At 45.9% G+C, this 20,003-nt stretch overlaps 1 protein-coding gene across 1 annotated transcript in view; it reads right to left on the reverse strand.

Moving 5' to 3' along the window:
- OXSR1 (oxidative stress responsive kinase 1) overlaps nucleotides 1-20,003 on the reverse strand; it is a 783,663-nt gene that overhangs the window by 82,350 nt on the left and 681,310 nt on the right. The window contains exons 15-16 of the mRNA XM_086940877.1: nucleotides 19,547-19,599; nucleotides 7,613-7,681 (exon numbers count right to left, since the gene is read on the reverse strand). Of these exons, the coding sequence (XP_086797003.1) occupies nucleotides 7,613-7,681; nucleotides 19,547-19,599 (122 nt within the window). The remainder of the gene's footprint in view (nucleotides 1-7,612; nucleotides 7,682-19,546; nucleotides 19,600-20,003) is intronic.

Here is a 20,003-nt window from a genome sequence, read left to right on the forward strand (position 1 = left end):
TCGTGCCCAGTCCGGAGCCACAAGGATGACTTGGGCCCGGTCTCGCTTGATCTTCTTCAGCACTCTGGGAAGAAGTGGTATAGGCGGAAAGGCATACAACAGACCGCAGCTCCACTCGCAACGAAAAGCGTCGCCGAGCGAGTGCCGCTCGGAAATTTCAACACGCAGAACATGACATTGAGCGTTCTCTTCTGTGGCAAATAGATCTAACGAAGGCTCTCCCACTGCCGAAAGAGGCCTTGCGCCACGTCAGAGTTCAGATGCCAATCGTGATCCATCATGAACCGGCAGCTGAGTTCGTCCACCCTGGCGTTCAGGGAACCTGCCAGGTGTTGAACCACCAGGGTCACGCCCTGATGTTCCAGCCATGTCCAGAGGCGCAGAGCCTCCTGGCATAGGGTCCACCCTGCCCTGTTTGTTGCAGTATCACATGGCGGTGGTGTCTGTGAACACCTGCACCACACTTCCCCGGACAGAGGGAAGGAATGCTTTCAGTGCAAGCCGGGTCGCCCGCAGCTCCAGAAGGTTGATGTGGAGCCGGGACTCCCCTGGAGACCAGAGGCCTCTGATCTCCCTCTCTCCGAAGTGGCCTCCCCATCCCAGGAGGGAAGCATCTGTCACTACTACGTGCTCCAGTTGGGGAAGGGAGAGATCATCTGCTGACCCACTCGCGGCTCGTGAGCCACCACTGCAACTGTCTCGTAGTGCCCTCCGAGATCGGGACGCAGGCAGACAGGTTGCGCTGATGCTGTGCCCCCTCAAACTTCAGGGCGTGATGCACCAGAAGGATGCAGGAGGCCATCAGCCCCACGAGCCGCAGCGTCAACCTGACCGAGACTCGGGATGAAGGCTGATAGACCGGAATCAGAGCCTTAATATCCCAAACCTGCGGTTCGGGGGGATAAACCCGAAACTGCGCTGATTCCAGAACCGCTCCAATGAAAAGGAGCCTCTGCGAGGGGCACAGGTGTGACTTCGGCATGTCGATGGAGCACCCCAGCGAGTGCTGGAGGTCAGCCGTAGTCTGGAGGGGGTGCCGACTGTCTGGGGCGAGCCCACCTTCAACAACCAGTCATCGAGATAGAGGAAGACTGAAACCCCTAATCTGCACAGATGAGCTGCGACCATCGCTATCACCTTCGTGAACTCCAGTGGGGCGATGGTAAGGCTGAAGGGGAGCACAGTAAACTGAAAGTGCTCGTGGCCTACCGTGAACCTCTGGTAACACCAGTGGGCCGGCAGGACGGGGATGTGGAAATATGCGTCCTGCAAGTCCAACACGACCATCCAGTCTTCTGGGTCCAGGGCAGCCAGGACCTAAGCCAAAGTCAGCATCTTGAACTTCCTATTTCGGAGGAAGCCGTTGATGCTCCTTAGATACAAGATAGGGTGTAGGCCCCCTTTGCCCTTCTTTGGTACCAGAAAGTAGAGGGAATAGCAACCATGTCCTACTTCTGGCCAAGGAATGTGATTGATGGCCCCCTTGGCCAAGAGGGCCGTAACAGAAGTTGCAAGTCATCCCCCGACATGCGGTGGTACTGTGGTAGCATGGCTGGAGGGGTCGCCTTGAAGGGGAGGGAGTAGCCGCTTCCGACGATTTGCATCACCCACCCGTCCGATGTGTTGGAGCGCCAGTGGAGGAGGTGATGGCGAACCCTGCCCCCCACTGGCGTCGAATGGGCCTGAAAACTCGGAGGATTGTGAGGCAGATGCTGCGGGGCGGGTGTGGACTGACCATGCCGGTGTCCCCCAGCACCGCCATGGCGGTTACCACGCCTGCGACCGTGTTGAGGTTGGTTCTGCAGCCTGTGGCTAGCTGGAGGTGTGGGGGCGCCCCTTCCTTGGCCACGAAAGGGACGAAATGCGGAAGTCTGCTGGCATTGGCTGAGGCCCAAGGACTTGGCAGTATCCCTGGAGTCCCTGAAACGCTCAAGTGCGCTGTCCACCTTGTCGCCAAAGAGGCGACGGCCATCAAAGGGCATGTCCATAAGTGATGCTTGGACATCGCCCGAAAAGTTGTCGGACCTCAGCCAGGCGTGGAGGCGAACCGCCACCGTCGTTGCAATTGCCCTGCCTAGCGAGTCTGTGGTATCCAGTCCACACCGAATAGAAAATCGTGCTGCATCCCTTCCCTCCGCAAGGGCTTGGGTAAGCTTTGCCTGGACCTCCGCCGGGCACTGCGGCAGCACTTCCACAACTGTATCCCACAAAGAGTGGGAGTAACGGCCCAAAAGGCAGGCAGTGTTGACAGATCGCAACCCCAAACTCAATGAGAACAACTTCTTACTGAACAGGTCGTACCTTTTGGATTCCCGATCCGGAGGTGCGGTCGGGAATGCGGTCTGGGAAGTTGAGGCCTGGATCACTGGGCTCTCAGGAGTGGGGTGAACGGACAGGAAACTAGGGTCGCCCAGAGCCGGGCGGGCGAGTCGGGCCACGTTCCGATCTACAGGGAGGCCTATAGAGAGCTTGGATCAGGTTCCCAACAGAACGTCAGTGAGGGCTTCGTTGACCAGCAGGAGAGGCTCAGAGGAGCTTGCCTGCCATTTGAGCACCTAAGTGAGGAGGTTAGTCCTCACGGCCACGACTGGGAGCTCAAGAGCCACGGCCTTGGCTGCCCTAGTCAACACCACGCTGTAAGCAGCCCCCTCCTCCATAGCCACGGTAGGAGGGGAGACAAAACCAGTGTTGGGCGAAGTGTCCAGACCACTGGCCTCCCCCAGTTGGTCTGCCCAGTCCTGGCTCAACTGGCACGGCAGTGCCAGAGGGTCCTCAGACCCCTCCCAATCCCACTCGTCATCCATCTCCTGAAGGTCAGGAAGAAATGATGGAGCCGGGTCGTTGGTGAAGGGCTTACCGACCGGTGTCGAAAACGGCAGTGCCGGATCCGCACCGCGGTGGGGATTGGGGATGCCGCCGTCCGAGGAAGGCGCCGGGGGCAACACCCTTGGTGACGACGTCGGCGGAGGGGTAGTAAGGTCGACCAGCATCGTCACAGATCCAGGGCTGGATTGTGAGGAACCCTGCGGCGTCGGGATCGAAGTCGTCGACGGCGCCGAAGCTGCCGGCCCTCTTGGGCTCCCAGATGGGTCTGTGTGGCCCGAAGGCACCTCGGCGGGACCCAACGGAGGGAAGTGCAACCTCATGGCCATGAGGAAGGCGCTGATCTCCTCCGGCGTCGCGTTCAGCCCAGGGACCGGCAGGTGTGGAGCTGGACGTGGCATTTCGGCTCCGGCAGAGTCACCCGAACCCCCGGGCGCATCATGCTAGTGTTGGGGGGAGGGGGGTCAGAAAAGCGATGTTACTTCTTCGACTTCTTGTGCCTCGACTTACCTGAGGACTTGGAGCCCGACGAGTGGTGTCGACTGGCCGATCTGTGATGACTGTGTCCTCCTCAACCTCATCCTGAACCGGGACCGGGACATCGAGCGGCGCGGGGCCAACTGCCGGAACTCGAGGCGCTTAGGGGGCCGTTCCCACCTAGCCTTCGACATCAAGGCCCGGCAGTCGGGGCACGACTTGTCATTGTGGTCGGCCCGAGGCAATAAAGGCACCGACGGTGGGGCTCGGTAACAGACATCAGTCGGTTACAGTCGTCGCAGGGTTTGAACCCGGGCATCCCTATCGACACCATAGCCGAGAATCGACTCGAGAAGATCCAAAATAGATCGAAAAAGTTAGTCAAAAAGTGACTAGGAGACTGCTCTTCCCGGATCTGGCGCGGAAAAAAAGAAGAACTGACGTCAGCGCACGAGGGCGGCGTGTAGGTACTCAGACGACGTCATACCGGCGACCACGACACCGTCGGACCCGGAGCCACAGATGACGCATACTGACGCACAGGGGTACTGCTATGCAAAACTTTCTGGATCCAGTCTGAGGTCTGGGGATATTCTAAGATAAGGAATCTACACTAACCTGTTTCTTTCAGATCCATAATGTGGTACTGCAAATTGACAGCAAACTGCTGCAGGGGGTTGGGCCTACTTGTCTAAAGGACAAAATACACATAAAAACGTGTTGCCCTTGACCCCAAGCAATGTCTTGAGCGTTGGGCTATAGGAATTCCACATCCCTGTATCTTAGATGAAAATGTTGGGAATATCTTGCAGGCTTTAGTCTGATGAGATAGATGAAGGCAATCTTTTTTTTCCACAAAAGCCACAAGATTTAAAAAGGCTCGTCTTAGCAGTAGATGACGTCTTGGAGTAGTTTTATGAAGAAAGACTTCTAAAACCTCTATAGAAGACTGTTGATAAGCATAAACAAATCTCAAAGAATACCTTATCGGAAGAGATTTTAGCAGGTCCCAAGGGGACTTCCTTCACCTAAATATGCAGTAGAAGTACTAAAGATGGCCTCTGAGGGTATGGCCTTCAGTCGGTCTCTGACTGGTTGAAGATTAGTTATTTTTACAATGATTTGGCTAAGCTGCTCAACAGCCATGGTTACAACCTCTAGGCTATGTCTAGTATGGGAAGGGCAAAGATATTCATCAGAGGATTTCTGAATTCCCACCTCCAATAGCACAGATAGCTTAAATACATGCCCATGTTTATAGCTGTTAAACAATAAAGTGATGTGCTGTTTGGATCAAAACTACTGATTACTTTCAGTACAATTTCATCATTTTAGCTTATCTGTGCCACTACATAGGGGACAACCAAGATGTCAATCATTTCTCATCCACTGCGAAAGGGGAAGCTCAGCGAGAAATGTTAGGTCCTATATGTTCTCTAAACAGAAGGACAAGCAATCCAAAATAGATTTTTGACCATGGTGGGCTACTTGTTGGTGCGAAGCTTGGCCCTATCGTACATTAATATGTAGAAGCAGGTTTCAGAACATTGATAACTCAACTAATGAACTGAAGGGATTTACTGATCTCTCCAGGGCATTCTTACCAGAGCATAGACTACTTAGTACTGTCAAAGTTACTCTGCACCCCTCCCCCGCCCCACTACAGCTATACTCCAATTTCTGAGGCATGGTGAGTGTGAGGATATAGCAATAAACAGAAAAGATGGAAGTAGGTACCCTTTCTTATCTTACATTCTGAAAGAGCTAGCTTATGAATTATTCACATAGTCAAGGACCACTTACCCTATAGAGCAGGAAGAAAGAACTTAAAGTCTAAAATAACGATGAGATTCAGATATGAAACATCCTGTTTTCTAGGACTTGGTTTAAGAGATCCCATCATGGCCTCACACCCAAACTCGAAGCTTTTTATTCATTTTTTGTAGACATATTTAGAGGTTGAGGATGCGAAGTGTGAAAGGGGACACCACTCAAAAACTATCCTTAAAGCCAACAATCTGAGGCCCCATCTGCCTACCACAACAACTGCCACCATACAGGTCCCTGGAGTGCATCTCTAAATGGGCTCAAATTAGTTTGTGTGGATTGTTGTGGAAGGGCCTACAGTCAGTCAACTAGGTCGCGGTCTTTCACGTTATGGGTAGATGGAATATTAATGTCTAAAGTTAAAGACTTTTCATAATATTCTGTAGTGACGAGTAGAGTAAGTTGACTCCACAAAGAGGAGTACCAGGAAGCAGTTTCAACTTTGGAATGTTAAGGAAGGTGCTGTCATGAGGGGGTCCACAGAGAAATTTGCTTTATTGCCTCGGGCCAACCACATACAGTAAGGCAAGGGATTTTTACACAGTCACATAGCTGAGAACCACACATTCCCAAAATAAAGGAGAAAACAGATCTTTATCTTTGCCTCAAAGTACTCAATGAAAAACAGGGACAAACAATTTTGAAAAGAGCCAGGTTTTGATTGTGCAGCCAATTAATATTCATATATATAGCCTTGACTGAAAACAGACATCACAGTGACCATGCCAGATCAGGCAAAACATGCTTGGTTGTCTTCTTTTATTTGTACCAACCAGCAAACTTTTGCACTTGAAATTTTAAACATAGGCACGTTTCACAGAATATTTTTATAAACCAGAGAAACCCAGTCAAGAAACTTTAAACCAAGCTATTCCCTTACTACTAGTACTACTATCTGGGCACATTGATAAGCCCCCTTTTTCAGTGATCTCTTGACAATTACTCACATTTGCAAATGCAACTAAGGTGAGGTAGCAAACTTCCAGTGCAATGATAATTTGAGGTCAGGAAAGTTTTAGACCTACCTAAACAGAGCATTTTCCAGATTTCTTTTCTTCTCAAATCTATACTACTATTATAAAGGAAGAACTTTGAGGCGGGTAAACTCGGGAACCACAGCGCCAATCCACACACCCGATACATCGTTGTAATCCTCAGGGTGTGCAGATGGACATAGGCTATATAAAGTTAAAAAATACGTTATATTTAAAAAATTTACATTATAAAAAAAGTAGTCCCCTCGAAGTAGCGCCGGCCGCGACCTGCGTGCTGACGTCAGGAGTGCGGGGAGGTGCGGCGGACATGGCGCGGGGGAGGAGTGGTGACCAGCGGCGGACATGGCGTGGGGGAGGATGTGAGGAGCAGCGGACCGGCGGGAGGAGCGGTGACCAGCGGCGAGGAGCGGTGTACTGAGGAGCGGCGGCTGAGATAAGGCTCAGGGGGACAATGTCGGGCAGGCGGGGGTCGGGGCAGGCCGGGGACGGGGACTTACACCAAAACAGAAGGATAGAATTTAGATCAGCTGAGGTAAGGCTCCGGGGGACAATGTCGGGCCAGGCGGGGGTCGGGCAGGCGGGGGACGGGGAGTTACAACAAAACAGAAGGGTACAATTTACATCGGCTGAGGAAATGCTCTGGGGGACAATGTTGGGGCAGGCGGGGGTCGGGGCAGGCGGGGGACAGGGACTTACAGCATCTGCCATGGAGATTTATGCAGAGCGCCTCAACACTGGGCCTTTGTGACATCCGGGGGACAATGTCGGGGCAGGCGGGTGACGGAGCGGCCGGGGGCCCGGGCTGCTGGGCAATGTCGGGGCAGGCGGGGGTCGGGGAAGCCTGATTGCTCCCGGACAAGGTCGGGACGGGCTGCTAGTTTAAAATAAATTGAAACCATTGCAGGCCTCCTTGAGAATGAAGATCAGGCTATCCCCAAAAAGCCAAAACCAAAAACTGGTGAATGGAAATGCTTTATTTAAAAAGTAACATTTGTAATTAAATATTGTGGCCAAATATTTACACACTATCATTAAAGATGGGACTAGCAGGCTCAAATGTCACTTTTGGGGGAGTAATGTCGAGCCTTATATATACACACACACATGGATAGCCGCAGTCTTAAATCGTAAACTTAGCTAAAAACAGGGGCATGGAAGAGACATCCAGTAATTACCAGTGATTTAAAAACATTCAGGCATTTCAGCAATGATGTTTTGTTTCAGACCACCCCAGCCTGAAGCCAGCTAAAACAAAGCAACTATTGTGGGAGAAAGTTATATACCACTTGAATTGGAAGAAATGCACATACTCGTACTGCTGAAATTCATCTAAGTTAAAAGATGCCAAAAAGAATATTAGGTCTGGTGTCAGTAAATGCCCTGGCTACAAGTTATTCAAAGGATTTTAACATTTATTACAAACAATAATGTAATTTCCTCGTAACATAAATAATGCAGAACAGGGACAAAAAACAAGGGCTTTCAATCACCTATAACAAGATCCCTGCCATCAACAAGGCCAGCCGAGACAAGCTCCTGGGACACGCCATCTGAGGTATCTGGAAAAACATGACACACGTTAAACTATGTAGATAATGCGATTACGGGACTTACAAATAAAGGGACTGAGTCTTGAAGATGCCAGAATCTGAAAATTCTCCCTTTTCTCATTTTTAAACTCAACACCCACAACGTGAATGACAATTGTAGTTTATTCTGTAAACCAATTTTTAAAAAGAATATATGTTGTATGACAATAAGTACAATGATCTGTATATACAAATTCGATAAATAACCATATGCACTGAGAACGGTGTACATTTCACAATGTAAAACATTGATATAAAATTAAAACTAAAGCACACTGAAAGAATATCCATGGTCCATTAAAAAATGATTGCATGTAATTACACAAGAGTACCTTCAGTTTAATAACAAATAAAAAAAGAATGCTTAAGCGTTAATTTCTGATGGGCTTTCAGCAGCAAATATCGCTTTTTATTTATAATACTGCATGTCAAAGTACATTCAGCTTAAAAATAAACACAAGGCACTTATTTTTGATGAAATTTAAGCAGTAAACTACTTTCTGCTTAAAGCAGTGTGAAGCGCGTCCTTCCTCTTCACCTTTGTTGGTGTCATTAAGAGCTCCTTCTGTTAACCATGTCCGAGTTCTACTGTGGCCAATTTAAGTATTTAACAAAAATAAAAATATGGCATTTTTCAGGATAACTAACGTACATTTTCAGAAACTATCGACCTGCTGAGTAAATAGATCTGTGGGAAATTGAAAGAATATATTTTTGAAAAGCCAATGCATCCCTAACACAGCCTTGTTCATGTGGTCTTTAGAAATGTTTTTTTAGTCCAGAACCCAAACTCGGGAGGAGAGGTGATGATAAAGTACCCAGGGTTGATAAAGGACAGGTCTCAAGCATTTGTCCAAAAGGAAAATGCTACTTACCAGTATGCATCTGTTCTTGGCATGTAGAGCTGCAGATTTTTACACTTTGCATTAGATCGCCACCTGCTGTTGGGCTTGGAGGATTGCATGTTGTTGTCGTCTTGGAAGAAGTCTTTTGTAGTCACGAGTTAGGGGACTCTTCCCTTGGACGATAGTGCGCATGGGCATCAGCTCCATCCTTAGATTGTTTTTTGCCATGATGGAGTTAATAGAAATAAAGAAGGGATGTCCATGTGTATATATAATTAAGATGAAACTGGAACAGATACAGGTCCCGGGGAGGCGGGAGGGCGTGTAGAAATCTGCAGCTCCACATGCCAAGAACAGATGCATACTGGTAAGTAGCATTTTACGTTTGAGGCATATGAGCTGCAGATTCTACACTTGCATCGATTGTGCAGCAGTGTCTCCCTTAGCGGTGGTCACCTGTATCCGTTGCAGTAGTTTGAAAGAGTTTTTAGGACAGCTTGGCCTACTGCAGCTTGCTGCTTGGCTTGCACATCAACACAGTAGTGTTTAGTGGAGGTGTGTGCTGTAGACCATGTTGCTGCCTTGCAGATGTCTTCTCGGGGAATGTTCCATAAGAAAGCCATGGAGGCTCCTAGTTTGCGTGTGGAGTGCGCTCTAGGATGAACTTTTAATGTATGTTTTGCTTTTTTATAGCATATTTGTATATATTTTACAATCCACCTTGCAATTCCAGCTTTAGAGATGGGGTTGCCTATGTGGTGGAGAGAAAGCTACAAACAGTTGCTTTGTTTTGCGAAAGGATTTGGTCCTATCTATATGATAGAGAAGAGCCCTTTTAACGTCTAGGGTGTGTAGAGCTCTTTCTGATACAGAGTCTGGGTTTTGGGAAAACACCGGTAACTCTACAGATTGGTTTAAATGAAACGGAGTAATGACTTTTGGAAGGAATTAAGGATTTGTTCTGAGAACCACTTTATTGCGGTGTAATTGTAAAAATGGTTCTTGTATAGTGAAAGCTTGAATCTCACTAACTCTCCTAAGAGAGGCAATAGCTACTAGAAAAGCGGTTTTCCATGTGAGGAATTGCAGGTCACATTTGTGTAGGGGTTCAAAAGGTGGTCTCATGAGCCTTGTAAGAACAATGTTTAGGTTCCACACTTGAGGGTGGTAACCTGGGAGGAATGATTATTTTTAATCCTTCCATAAATGCTTTAATAGCAAGCAATCTTAATAAAGACAGATGTAGTCTATTTTGTAAATATGCTGCAATTGCTGCCAGATGTAGGCGTATAGATGAATATGCCAAGTTACATCTTTGTAAACGTAGAAGGTGGCAAATTATATTTTGGATGGAAGCATCTAGGGGATCAATTTGGTTATTGTTGCAGTAAATTGCAAATCTTTTCCATTTAGCAGCATAGCAAGCTTTAATAGTAGGTCTTCTGGCTTCTTCAATGATATTCATACAGTCTGGTGGTAAGTTAAGATAACCAAACTCTAAGACCTCAGGAGCCAGATCTCCAGATTCAGTTGGCTTGGGTCTGGATGTCTGATGTCTCCACGGTTCTGCGTTACTAGGGATGGTATCAGACATAGTTTTTGGTGTGGAACTAGGGATAGTTCTAGCAGTGTTGTATACCACGGTTGGTGTGCCCATGTGGGAGCTATTAAATCAGTTTGAGTGACTGTTGTCGTAGCTTGCGCACTATTAGTGATATTAGTGGTAGTGGCGGAAAAGCGTACGCAAATCTGCCTGACCAGTTCATCCATATCGCATTGCCCTTGGACAGCGGGTGTGGAAACCTGGCGGCGAAGGTTGGGCATTTTGCGATTTCGTGTGTGGCGAACAGATCTATGTCTGGATGACCCCACTTGTGAAAGAATGGTAGAAGAACTTGCGGATGTAGTTCCCATTCATGAATTTGTTGTGTCTGTCGACTTAACAGATCTGCTATTTGATTGTGAACTCCTGGAAGGTGTTCTGCTAACAGATATATGTTTTGCGGAATGGCCCATCTCCAAATGTTCTGTGCAAGCTGGGACAGCTGTAGAGAGTGTCTTCCTGAAGCTCAAATGTTCAGGACATTGCCTCAACTCAAAGGGAAGTTTGTTTCATAGAATTGGGCCAACTACAGATAAGGCCTTGCCACCCTGTCTGGCCCTTCTTACAGTTGGCACTTTCAGCAGAAGCTGGTTACTGGACCTAAGAGGCCGAACCGGGTTGTATGAGATGAATTTATCTTTCCAGTATAAGGGCCCTAGTCCATTTAGGCTCTTGTGTATTAAACAGCAGATCTTAAATGTTACCCTGTTACGGACTGAGAGCCAATGCAGTTTCTCCAAAAGAGGTTTAGACGGTGTTCTAGGGGGGGCGTTTAATACCAGCCTGGCCGCAGTATTTTGGATCATTTGGATTTTGGCTAATACTCCATCATTTGCCGATATTAGAAGGCCATTGCAATAGTCGAAACGTTAAGTATCAGAGCTTGCACCAAGGTTTTTCTGGTAAAGTCCGGTAACAGGCCAATGACATGGAAACAGGAACCCACAATGATGTGACAATGCTGCTTGAAAGAAAGTTCGCGATCCAAGCGCACTCCTAGATTTTTCACAACTACTTTCGGGTCTGGGACCGGGCCAAGGTCTTGCGCCCACCAGTCCGGAGTCCACAGGATCTTTGCTTCCCCAAAGAGCACAACATCAGTTTTGCCTACGTTCGATTGGAGGCAATTTGAGGTCATCCAATTTGCTACTGCCTTCATGCCATTGGAGAAAGATGTTTTTACTTTGTCGGTAAGAGTTTTAAAAGGAAACAGGAGTTGTGTATCATCCGCGTATGATACTAGGATGAAACCAAACTCTCTCAAGATTTTAGCCAGGGGGGCCACGTAGATGTTGAAAAGAGTTGGGCTCAAACAAAAGCCCTTTGGCACCCCCTTGGTGATCTCGGTTTCCACCGAACGAAATGTACCCAAACTGACCGATTGAGTTCGGTTTGATAGAAAACTTCTTAGCCAGGCCTGCGCTGTACTCACAAGACCGGTCTTAGCAAGCCATTCGAGCAGAATATTATGGGATATAGTGTCGAACGCTGCCGACAGATCTAACAGTACCAGGACTACAGAGTGACCCTGTCCTGGTACATGTGTAGATCATCCGTTACCGACAGTAGTGCCGACTCCGTACAATGCTTCGGCCTAAAGCCAAATTGTGAGTGGTCTAAACTGCCGGCCTGTTCGATATAGCTCGAAAGGTGCTTGTTTACATGTCTTTCAGTGAGCTTTCCCACGAATGGAAGTAGGGATATCGTTCTGAGATAAGACAAATCCGTCCAGGGGATTGTGGTGTTCTTCCTAATAGGTTTACCGAGTCGTGCAATGTTTGAATTGCCTGAGATGTGTGTTGGACACACTGATTGAATGACTTGGCTTTTATGAGCCAATCGTCTAGATATGGGAAGACATGTATCTGTTGTCTTCTGAGATGTGCTGCTACAGCTGCTAGGCACTTTGTGAACACTCTTGGTGCAGTTGTTACCCCGAATGGAAGGACTTTGAATTGATAATGCTGTCCTTCCAGTACAAACCTCAGATACTTCCTGTGAGAAGGATGTATAGGAATGTGGAAGTAGGTGTCCTTTAGATCTAGTGTTGTAAGGAAGTCACCCTGTTGCAGCAATTGGAGCACTTGTTGTAAAGTGATCATATGAAAATGATCTGAGTGTATATAGTGATTGAGGGGCCTGAGGTTGAGAATTGGTCTTAGTGTCCCGTCCTTTTTGGGTATTAGAAAATACAGCGAGTAAACCCCTGTTCCTTGATGTTGTAAAGGAACTATTTCTATTGCGTCCTTTTGAAGAAGTGATAGGACATCTTGTTTGAGCAGTGTAAGATGTTCTGCAGACATTGAAAGTTGGCTGGGGGGTATGTGTGGAGAGGTAGCTGTATGTTCGAGGCAGTAGCCATACTGGATAATTTGTCTTACCCACCTGTCTGTTGTGATGGAATTCCAGACAGGTAGGAACTGTGTTAGTCTGCCCCCCACAGGAGTGGAGTGCTGTTGGGGGAACAGACGGAAGTCACTGTTTTGTGGTGGAAGAGGTTGGATTATTGTTGTTACCTCGACCTCTTCCTTTATTGTTGTTGCCTCTATAGCCTCCTCTAAAATATCCTTTACTGGAGGATGTCTGTGTATTGGTTTTGAAGGAAGCTGTATTGTCTGCTCCAGTCTGTTTGGAGCCTCTTCTATAGAAGAAGCGACAAAAGGAGCCTCTAGCTTGTGTGAATTGCAAAGCTCCCATAGATTTGGCTGTATAGGTGTCTTTCTTCATTTTCTCAAGTGCTGTGTCTACCTCTCGTCCAAACAATTGATGTTGGTTGAATGGCTGATTTAAGATGGTAGTTTGCACTTCTTGCTTAAAGCCTGAAATGCGTAGCCACGCATGACGTCTAAGTAGGACACTAGTGTTTACAGCTCTAGATGCAGTGTCTGCTACATCAAGTGCGCACATGATTTAGGCATTTGAAATTAACTTGCCTACTTGTATAAGGTCGTTTGCCTGCACTTTATATTGGTCAGGTAGATGTAGTAGTGTCTCTAACTGATCATAGTGAGCCCTCTCATATCTTGCAAGGAGGGCTTGTCTGTTAGCTATACACCATGTATTGCTAGCTTGTGCAGATATCCTTTTACCTGAAGCATCTATCACCTTAGATTCTTTATCAGGGGGTGGTGCTCCACCTGATGTCTGTGAGTTTGCTCTTTCTCTAGCATTTGACACGACTAGGGAATCTAAGCTTAGCTGTCCTTTAATGTAGGCAGGATCCCGAGGAACAGGCCTGTAATTTTTCTCAATTCTAGGGTTTAGAATCCTAGCTCGTACATGATCTTTAAATACTTCTGGAGCATGTTTAATGACCCCTTTAATCATAGGCAGAATTTGAACAGACTTTTGTGATTGTTCAAACGTATCTAATAAAAAGTCTTACTCTGCCTCATCTGAATGCATGGTAACCTCATGATAGATGGCAGCCCTATTCAGTAAGTGGCCAAAACCAATATTGTCTTCTGGGGGAGAAGGTTTTGATGGATATGAATGTGGGTCAGGAATATCCGGCACATCGTTTGGGTACTCCCAATCTGGATCAACAATAGGGTAGGGAAAAGGCTCATCTGGGTCTACCCCTCCCCCTATGCTATACTCATCATCATTTGGATGTGTATGTGGTGAAGAATGAGGAGGAGAGTTTTCAGGAGATTTTTAGGTTAAATGTTAAGAGGAACAGGAGATGAAGGAGAAGGAAGTATAGGAGAAGAAGGGTGCATAGGAGATGTGGCAGAGCCCTTCTTGACAGGCACTGCAGGTGTAGGTGCTGTGTCTGACTTCCTCTTCCTGTGTGGTGCAGTGGATACATGACCTGTCTTTAGGCCAATGTAGATCTTCTTTTGTAGAGGATCAGGTTGGAAATGGTCTTTTTGTGGAACCTTTGCAGGCGCCGCTTTGTTCGGTTCCGGGCGTGGTTGCTGCTTGTCTTTAGCCTTAGGAGTTGTTACTATGTCCTTTGGCGTAGATTTCGGCACCGAAGGTATTGTTTTTGGAGTCGTAGGCTGTTTCAAGGGCTTGAGCGCATCGGAATCAGGCCTTGTAGGTTTCGGTACCGAAGATATAGGCTTTGGAGTAGAAGCTGGTCTCGTTGGCCTCGAGGCGTCGGACACTAGCTTCATAGTTTTGTCTTTAGAAGTCGACTGTTTTGGAGCCGGGACTTCTTTCGGTTTTAGTACTGAGGGAGCTGGTGGGATCGGCACGTGCGGCTTGCTCGGTAAGGAGCTACCGGAAGGCTTGAGTATTGAGCCGGGCTCGATGGCGGGGCTTTCGAAGTGTTTTTTCGGTCGCGACTGGGCCCCGGAGGCGGAGTGTTGACCTTTGCCTTTGATTTGGGTGCTGGGTATGGGGCAGGGGCAGTAGTACTCACGCGCTGACCCGATGGTATGGAATTATCGGAGTCGTCTACCCCAGATACGATTTGGAGATCGTCTGAATCTTCTTCGGGGACGAGCAGAACTTTTTGATCGAAGATATCCACCAGTTACGGAGTCGATCTCTGCATGTCGTGTCGACGGGCCCTCTGATCTCGAATGATCTTCTTGGATCGAAAGAATGCACAGGCTGTACAGCTGGATTTGTCGTGTTCTGGCGATAAGCACAGGTTACAGACCTTGTGATGGTCACTGTGTGGAAACTTTGCTCCACACTCGGGGCATCTTTTGAATGGCGTCCTTTCCATGAGGTGTAGGACTCATGGCGGGATAGGCCCAACGGCACGCGTCGACGACCGGAATCGAGCTGATGGGAGTCGAGACAACGTTAATCGCTATCGAAAGTAGTTTGGTAAAGTTTGAATACGTTTTTACGCGTTGAAGTACTTGAAAAGTAGATTTCGAACTGGAGCGGAAAAGTTTAATCCGAACCCAGTGGCGGAAAAAAACAATCTAAGGATGGAGCTGATGCCCATGCGCACTATCGTCCAAGGGAGGAGTCACCTATCTTGTGACTACAAAAGACTTCTTCCAAGACAACAACAACATGCAATCATCCGAGTCCAACACCAGGTGGCGATCTAATGCAAAATGTAGAATCTGCAGCTCATATGCCTCGAACTCGTCTCTTGCCTGCTTGATCCCTTCCTGTGAGCTGTCAACCATCTAGTTGGGAGCAGGACAGACGCACAGAGACAGATTAAAAAGGCGAAGCCAATCTTAAAATTAGGACGGTACTGGGTGTGAACCCCCCATTTGGAATTTGTCTCTCATTCGTTGTTAGAGAACAAAATATAAAATCCACATTTTAGTTGAGGCAGCAGCTACACTTTTTAAAAGCTTCAGTCAGAGGCACCACTTCAAAATGTACATTACACGCCAAATACATAAAAAACGTAAAACAGTACCAGAACAGGGGACAAAACAGCCTCAGCTAAAAGAGGAAAAATGGGCAGGCGAAATGCGTGTAGATACATGTCTGGTGTAAATTTCTATGAATCTGAAAAGAAAGCTGATAATGATTACCATTAATATTTGCACATTTCTACTGAAATCTCCAGAGCATAGTAAAAAGTGAAAGGAGTTGGGTAACAGCAGGCTATGTGCAAATCCTTGTTCTTCTGAAAAGAAGAACAAAATAGTACATTTAGTTCAGCACTTTGTTCGAGTTATTCCAGCGAGTCATGAACATTTTCAAGGCCCTGCATATTTTTCCTTGGTGTTCTTCTAAGTGTGCAGGGAGCGTGATGTACAATCGGTCTTCCCACTGCTCCAGTGATTTATTTAACTTATAAAGCCAATACCTCACGATGTTCAGCTTCAAAATCAACTGAAAGCTATCTCCTGCGTGCTCACTGATGTGACAGGTTAAGAAAGCAAGCACATAGAGGGATTATAGGGCTAAATTTTCAAAATAAATGAAGCTGCGAAGACTTCATATGTCATCAGACAGTTTCACCTTGAGACAAGTACGTCAAGTTACAGAAGTGAAAACCTAGTTAATATTGAACCCATGATAAATCCTGTATAAAATTCCTCCCAAATCATAAGATTTTGTAAATATCTTTGAACAAGCACTTGATAGACACATTAAACACTTCTTTTAACATGTTTTCAAGTGTTTCCTACTTTTGCAAATACAGAAAGAGTTTTTTTTAATCAGTTTCACACAATTTTGTCAAGTACAGTCATTGGGACTACAGATAGCGACGTGATCTGCCATGACTTGCATGGCGGCAGTTAAACAGAAGCAATCGCTGCTTGAAGAACCTTCGCACCTGGATGTATGACGTTACATCGAAAGCATTTACAACGCACACCATTACAACGCAATTTTTACAACGCAGGATCCTTCTTCTTCCTCTTCTTCCTCGGCACTTAAGTCGTATCGGCCTCATCCTTGTCCTCTAGTTCCAACTCTCCATTGAGGTGCGAAGGGAAACAACAGTTACAACGCAACTTTTACAACGCATTCTGTTACAACGCACACCATTACAACGCAGGATCCTTTACAACGCATGCCTTTACAACGCATGACATTACATAGCAGATGCTATTACAACGCATGCCATTACAACGTAAGTCTAGGTAAGTATATTATTTTTTAACAAATGTAATTAATAAATATTAACGTAATTTTATTTATTAAATACATTTTTTAATAATATATTTGTAAATATATCTAAAAAAAAATTGTAAAATAGTGTAGGTGTATAAAAATAATATTTAAAATCCAGTTAGTGTAAAACCCAAACCCAGCCCTGAACCCTAAAAATACCCCTGTACCCCATAACCCAAACCCAGCCCTGAACCCTAAAAATACCCCTGTACCCCATAACCCAAACCCTGCCCTGAACCCTAAAAATACCCCTGAACCCCATAAGCCAAACCCAGCCCTGAACCCTAAAAATACCCCTGAACCCCATAAGCCAAACCCAGCCCTGAACCCTAAAAATACCCCTGTACCCCATAACCCAAACCCAGCCCTGAACCCTAAACATACCCCTGTACCCCATAACCCAAACCCAGCCCTGAACCCTAAAAATACCCCTGTACCCCATAACCCAAACCCAGCCCTAAACCCTAAAAATACCCCTGTACCCCATAACCCAAACCCAGCCCTGAACCCTAAAAATACCCCTGTACCGCATAACCCAAACCCAGCCCTGAACCCTAAAAATACCCCTGTACCCCATAACCCAAACCCAGCCCTGAACTCTAAAAATACCCCTGTACCCCATAACCCAAAGCTAAATATATACTATTACTTAAATACATTTAATTTAAAAATAAATGATTTAAAAAAAATGACATACTTACCAATACTTACGTTGTAATGGCATGCGTTGTAATAGCATCTGCTATGTAATGTCATGCGTTGTAAAGGCATGCGTTGTAAAGGATCCTGCGTTGTAATGGTGTGCGTTGTAACAGAATGCGTTGTAAAAGTTGCGTTGTAACTGTTGTTTCCCTTCGCACCTCAATGGAGAGTTGGAACTAGAGGACAAGGATGAGGCCGATACGACTGAAGTGCCGAGGAAGAAGAGGAAGAAGAAGAAAAAGAAGAAGAGCAAGGCTCCTAGGGGTTAAAAGTAAAATAAGTGGGGGTAGGGAAGAGCAGTAAGGGAAGGAGGGGTGTTGTAGGAAGAGTGAAATCATGGGTGAAGGCAAGAGGAGGAAAATAAAAAAGTAGCTCACATAGGTCCGACAAGTCGGGCGTGGAAGTGGTTAGCAGGGACATGTGGAGAAAAACTAAAAGTAAATATTTCACAGTTGGTGATTAGGAAGGGTGTGGGAGTTGGAAGAGGAAGGAGCAGCGAGGGCACGAGGAAGTTGATTGTAAAGGAGTGAGGGCTTGTGCTTGGTTTTGAGACAGGGCATTGAAGAGGTAGTGGGGTGGGGAGGGAAAGGATGAGGGTTCTAAAAGTGTTATATTCTTAGAGGATTTCTGCCAGCCCTCCTTATCCACTGGTCGGTTACTGTTACTCGATTGCTCTATTGAATCCAACCGGTGCTTAATTTGAGCCTGTGGTTTCCGGAGCTCAGCCTCAGCACTTAATGATCAACACTGGCGCATGAGCACTATTTAAGGACATATTCATTTTTGGTAGACACAGGGAGATGAAGTGAATCGCCCAGAATCACAGGACGTTGAGCAGACGCTGATCCTCGAACCTGGTTTCCCAGCTCCAAAGTCGGCCTAGCTATTAGGCCACATCCTTTCCGAACTTGCAGGGTTTCATGGCTAGTAGTTGGTTCTGTGTTAGGCAGCGCTAACAGGAGAAATGGGATGGTAGAAGCTGCCTCCTTACGAGAGCCCCAAAACTTATTTATTTTCACAAATCAACCACTGGATCCAACTAACATACTCACATGTCCTCTGCTCAAATTAACCCATGCCTCCCTATACGGATACTATACTCCTATTTCCCTATACTGAGCCACCACTAATCCTATTGGGTTCCGGAGTACCGTGTTACTTGTCGAAAAGCGATTCAACGCCTCACCAGAGGCAGGCGCTGTATAAATACATTTAAAATACAATCCAAGCACATGTAGCATACAGTTCTTATAAATACGATAAATTTATAATCTAAGCACATGTAGTCTACAGTTCTTATAAGTACGATACATTTACAAATTCATTATTTGGTCCACTAAACCTTTTTTTATTACCCCTGCTGATAGATAGTGAGCAGTGAGGAACACCCACTGGGTTTCCATATTTTGTAAACTGTTCTTTCCCACTGACCAAACTTAATTTGTGCAATCAAGTGAAGTAAAATCAATTGCACATCCCGATTCACAGAATCAGAATTTGTGTAATTTAAGATTTCTAAAGTTCACCTACGATGGTGGAACTTGTGCCACATTTTCCAAAATCATAATTTAAGGTTTGGTGGATCAGCAGGAATAGGTGAAACTCTTACGTTTGAGGGTTTGCAAGTACATCGAGCAAGCAGTTTGCCATCATAGCAACGTGTGTAAATGTTCTGCTGTTTAAGGCAGGAGTTAGGGCTAAGCTAATGCTAAGAGTGAAAAAGTAAAATAATCCCATAATCAGGGGTCTGTTGGGGGTAGGAATTTGTTCTCAGGAAAAAAACTCTGTGCAGGAAAAATGTGAATAGGCAGAATTCAACCCAAATAATATTCTCATGCAGGTTTCCAACAGGAGCAAGTTTGCAATGTCGAGTAGTCCAGAAGGTCTACAACTATTATAGATTTCATCAAGTGCTCCTTAGAACCTTGGTAATTTGATTCCTATGAAAGTCGGACATATACTCTAAATGTAGATTATTTTCGTGAAATCTGTACTATGTGATCCTTTAGTTTTAGAACCAGATCTAGCACAGAGTGAAAGGCTTGGATGATCAGATTTCACAAGGCGGAAATGTATAATAACTAACGATTAAGAAGAAACAGTGAATTAGGTATGTTCTTTTGTCAAGCTTACCTCTCCCTGGGGTAAATTCAAATCTTATATCATTTAATTCTTTCTTTGAATTCCTGTTGAAAAGAAAAGATTTTATGATGCATACATACAGATTAAAGTTAGTTACAATATTTTATACATCATGTCAGGGAACCATAAAAACGAAGTTTTGGGGAGCAGTGTTTATATAGAAGCTTTTAAAATGATGTACCGGTTATGTTTCAATATCAAAAAGGTAAATGAGCTACATTCACAGACCCATTCATAAATGCTTGAATGTAATCAAGGCTGAAGGATGAAGGACTAAGTACATTTTTTTTTAACTTTTTCATATAACTAATAGAGATAGTTCATAATAAACAAAACCCAGGTTATTAATGCATGTATCCATTAAAGTGTGGTAGCCACATCTTCCCCAGAAACATGCCTTTGATAAACCAATGGAAACAATTTAGGACACACTAATCAAAGACCAATT

This window comes from Lissotriton vulgaris, chromosome 10, assembly GCF_964263255.1.
Source record: "Lissotriton vulgaris chromosome 10, aLisVul1.2, whole genome shotgun sequence".
In the NCBI taxonomy this organism is placed as follows: Eukaryota; Metazoa; Chordata; class Amphibia; order Caudata; family Salamandridae; genus Lissotriton; species Lissotriton vulgaris.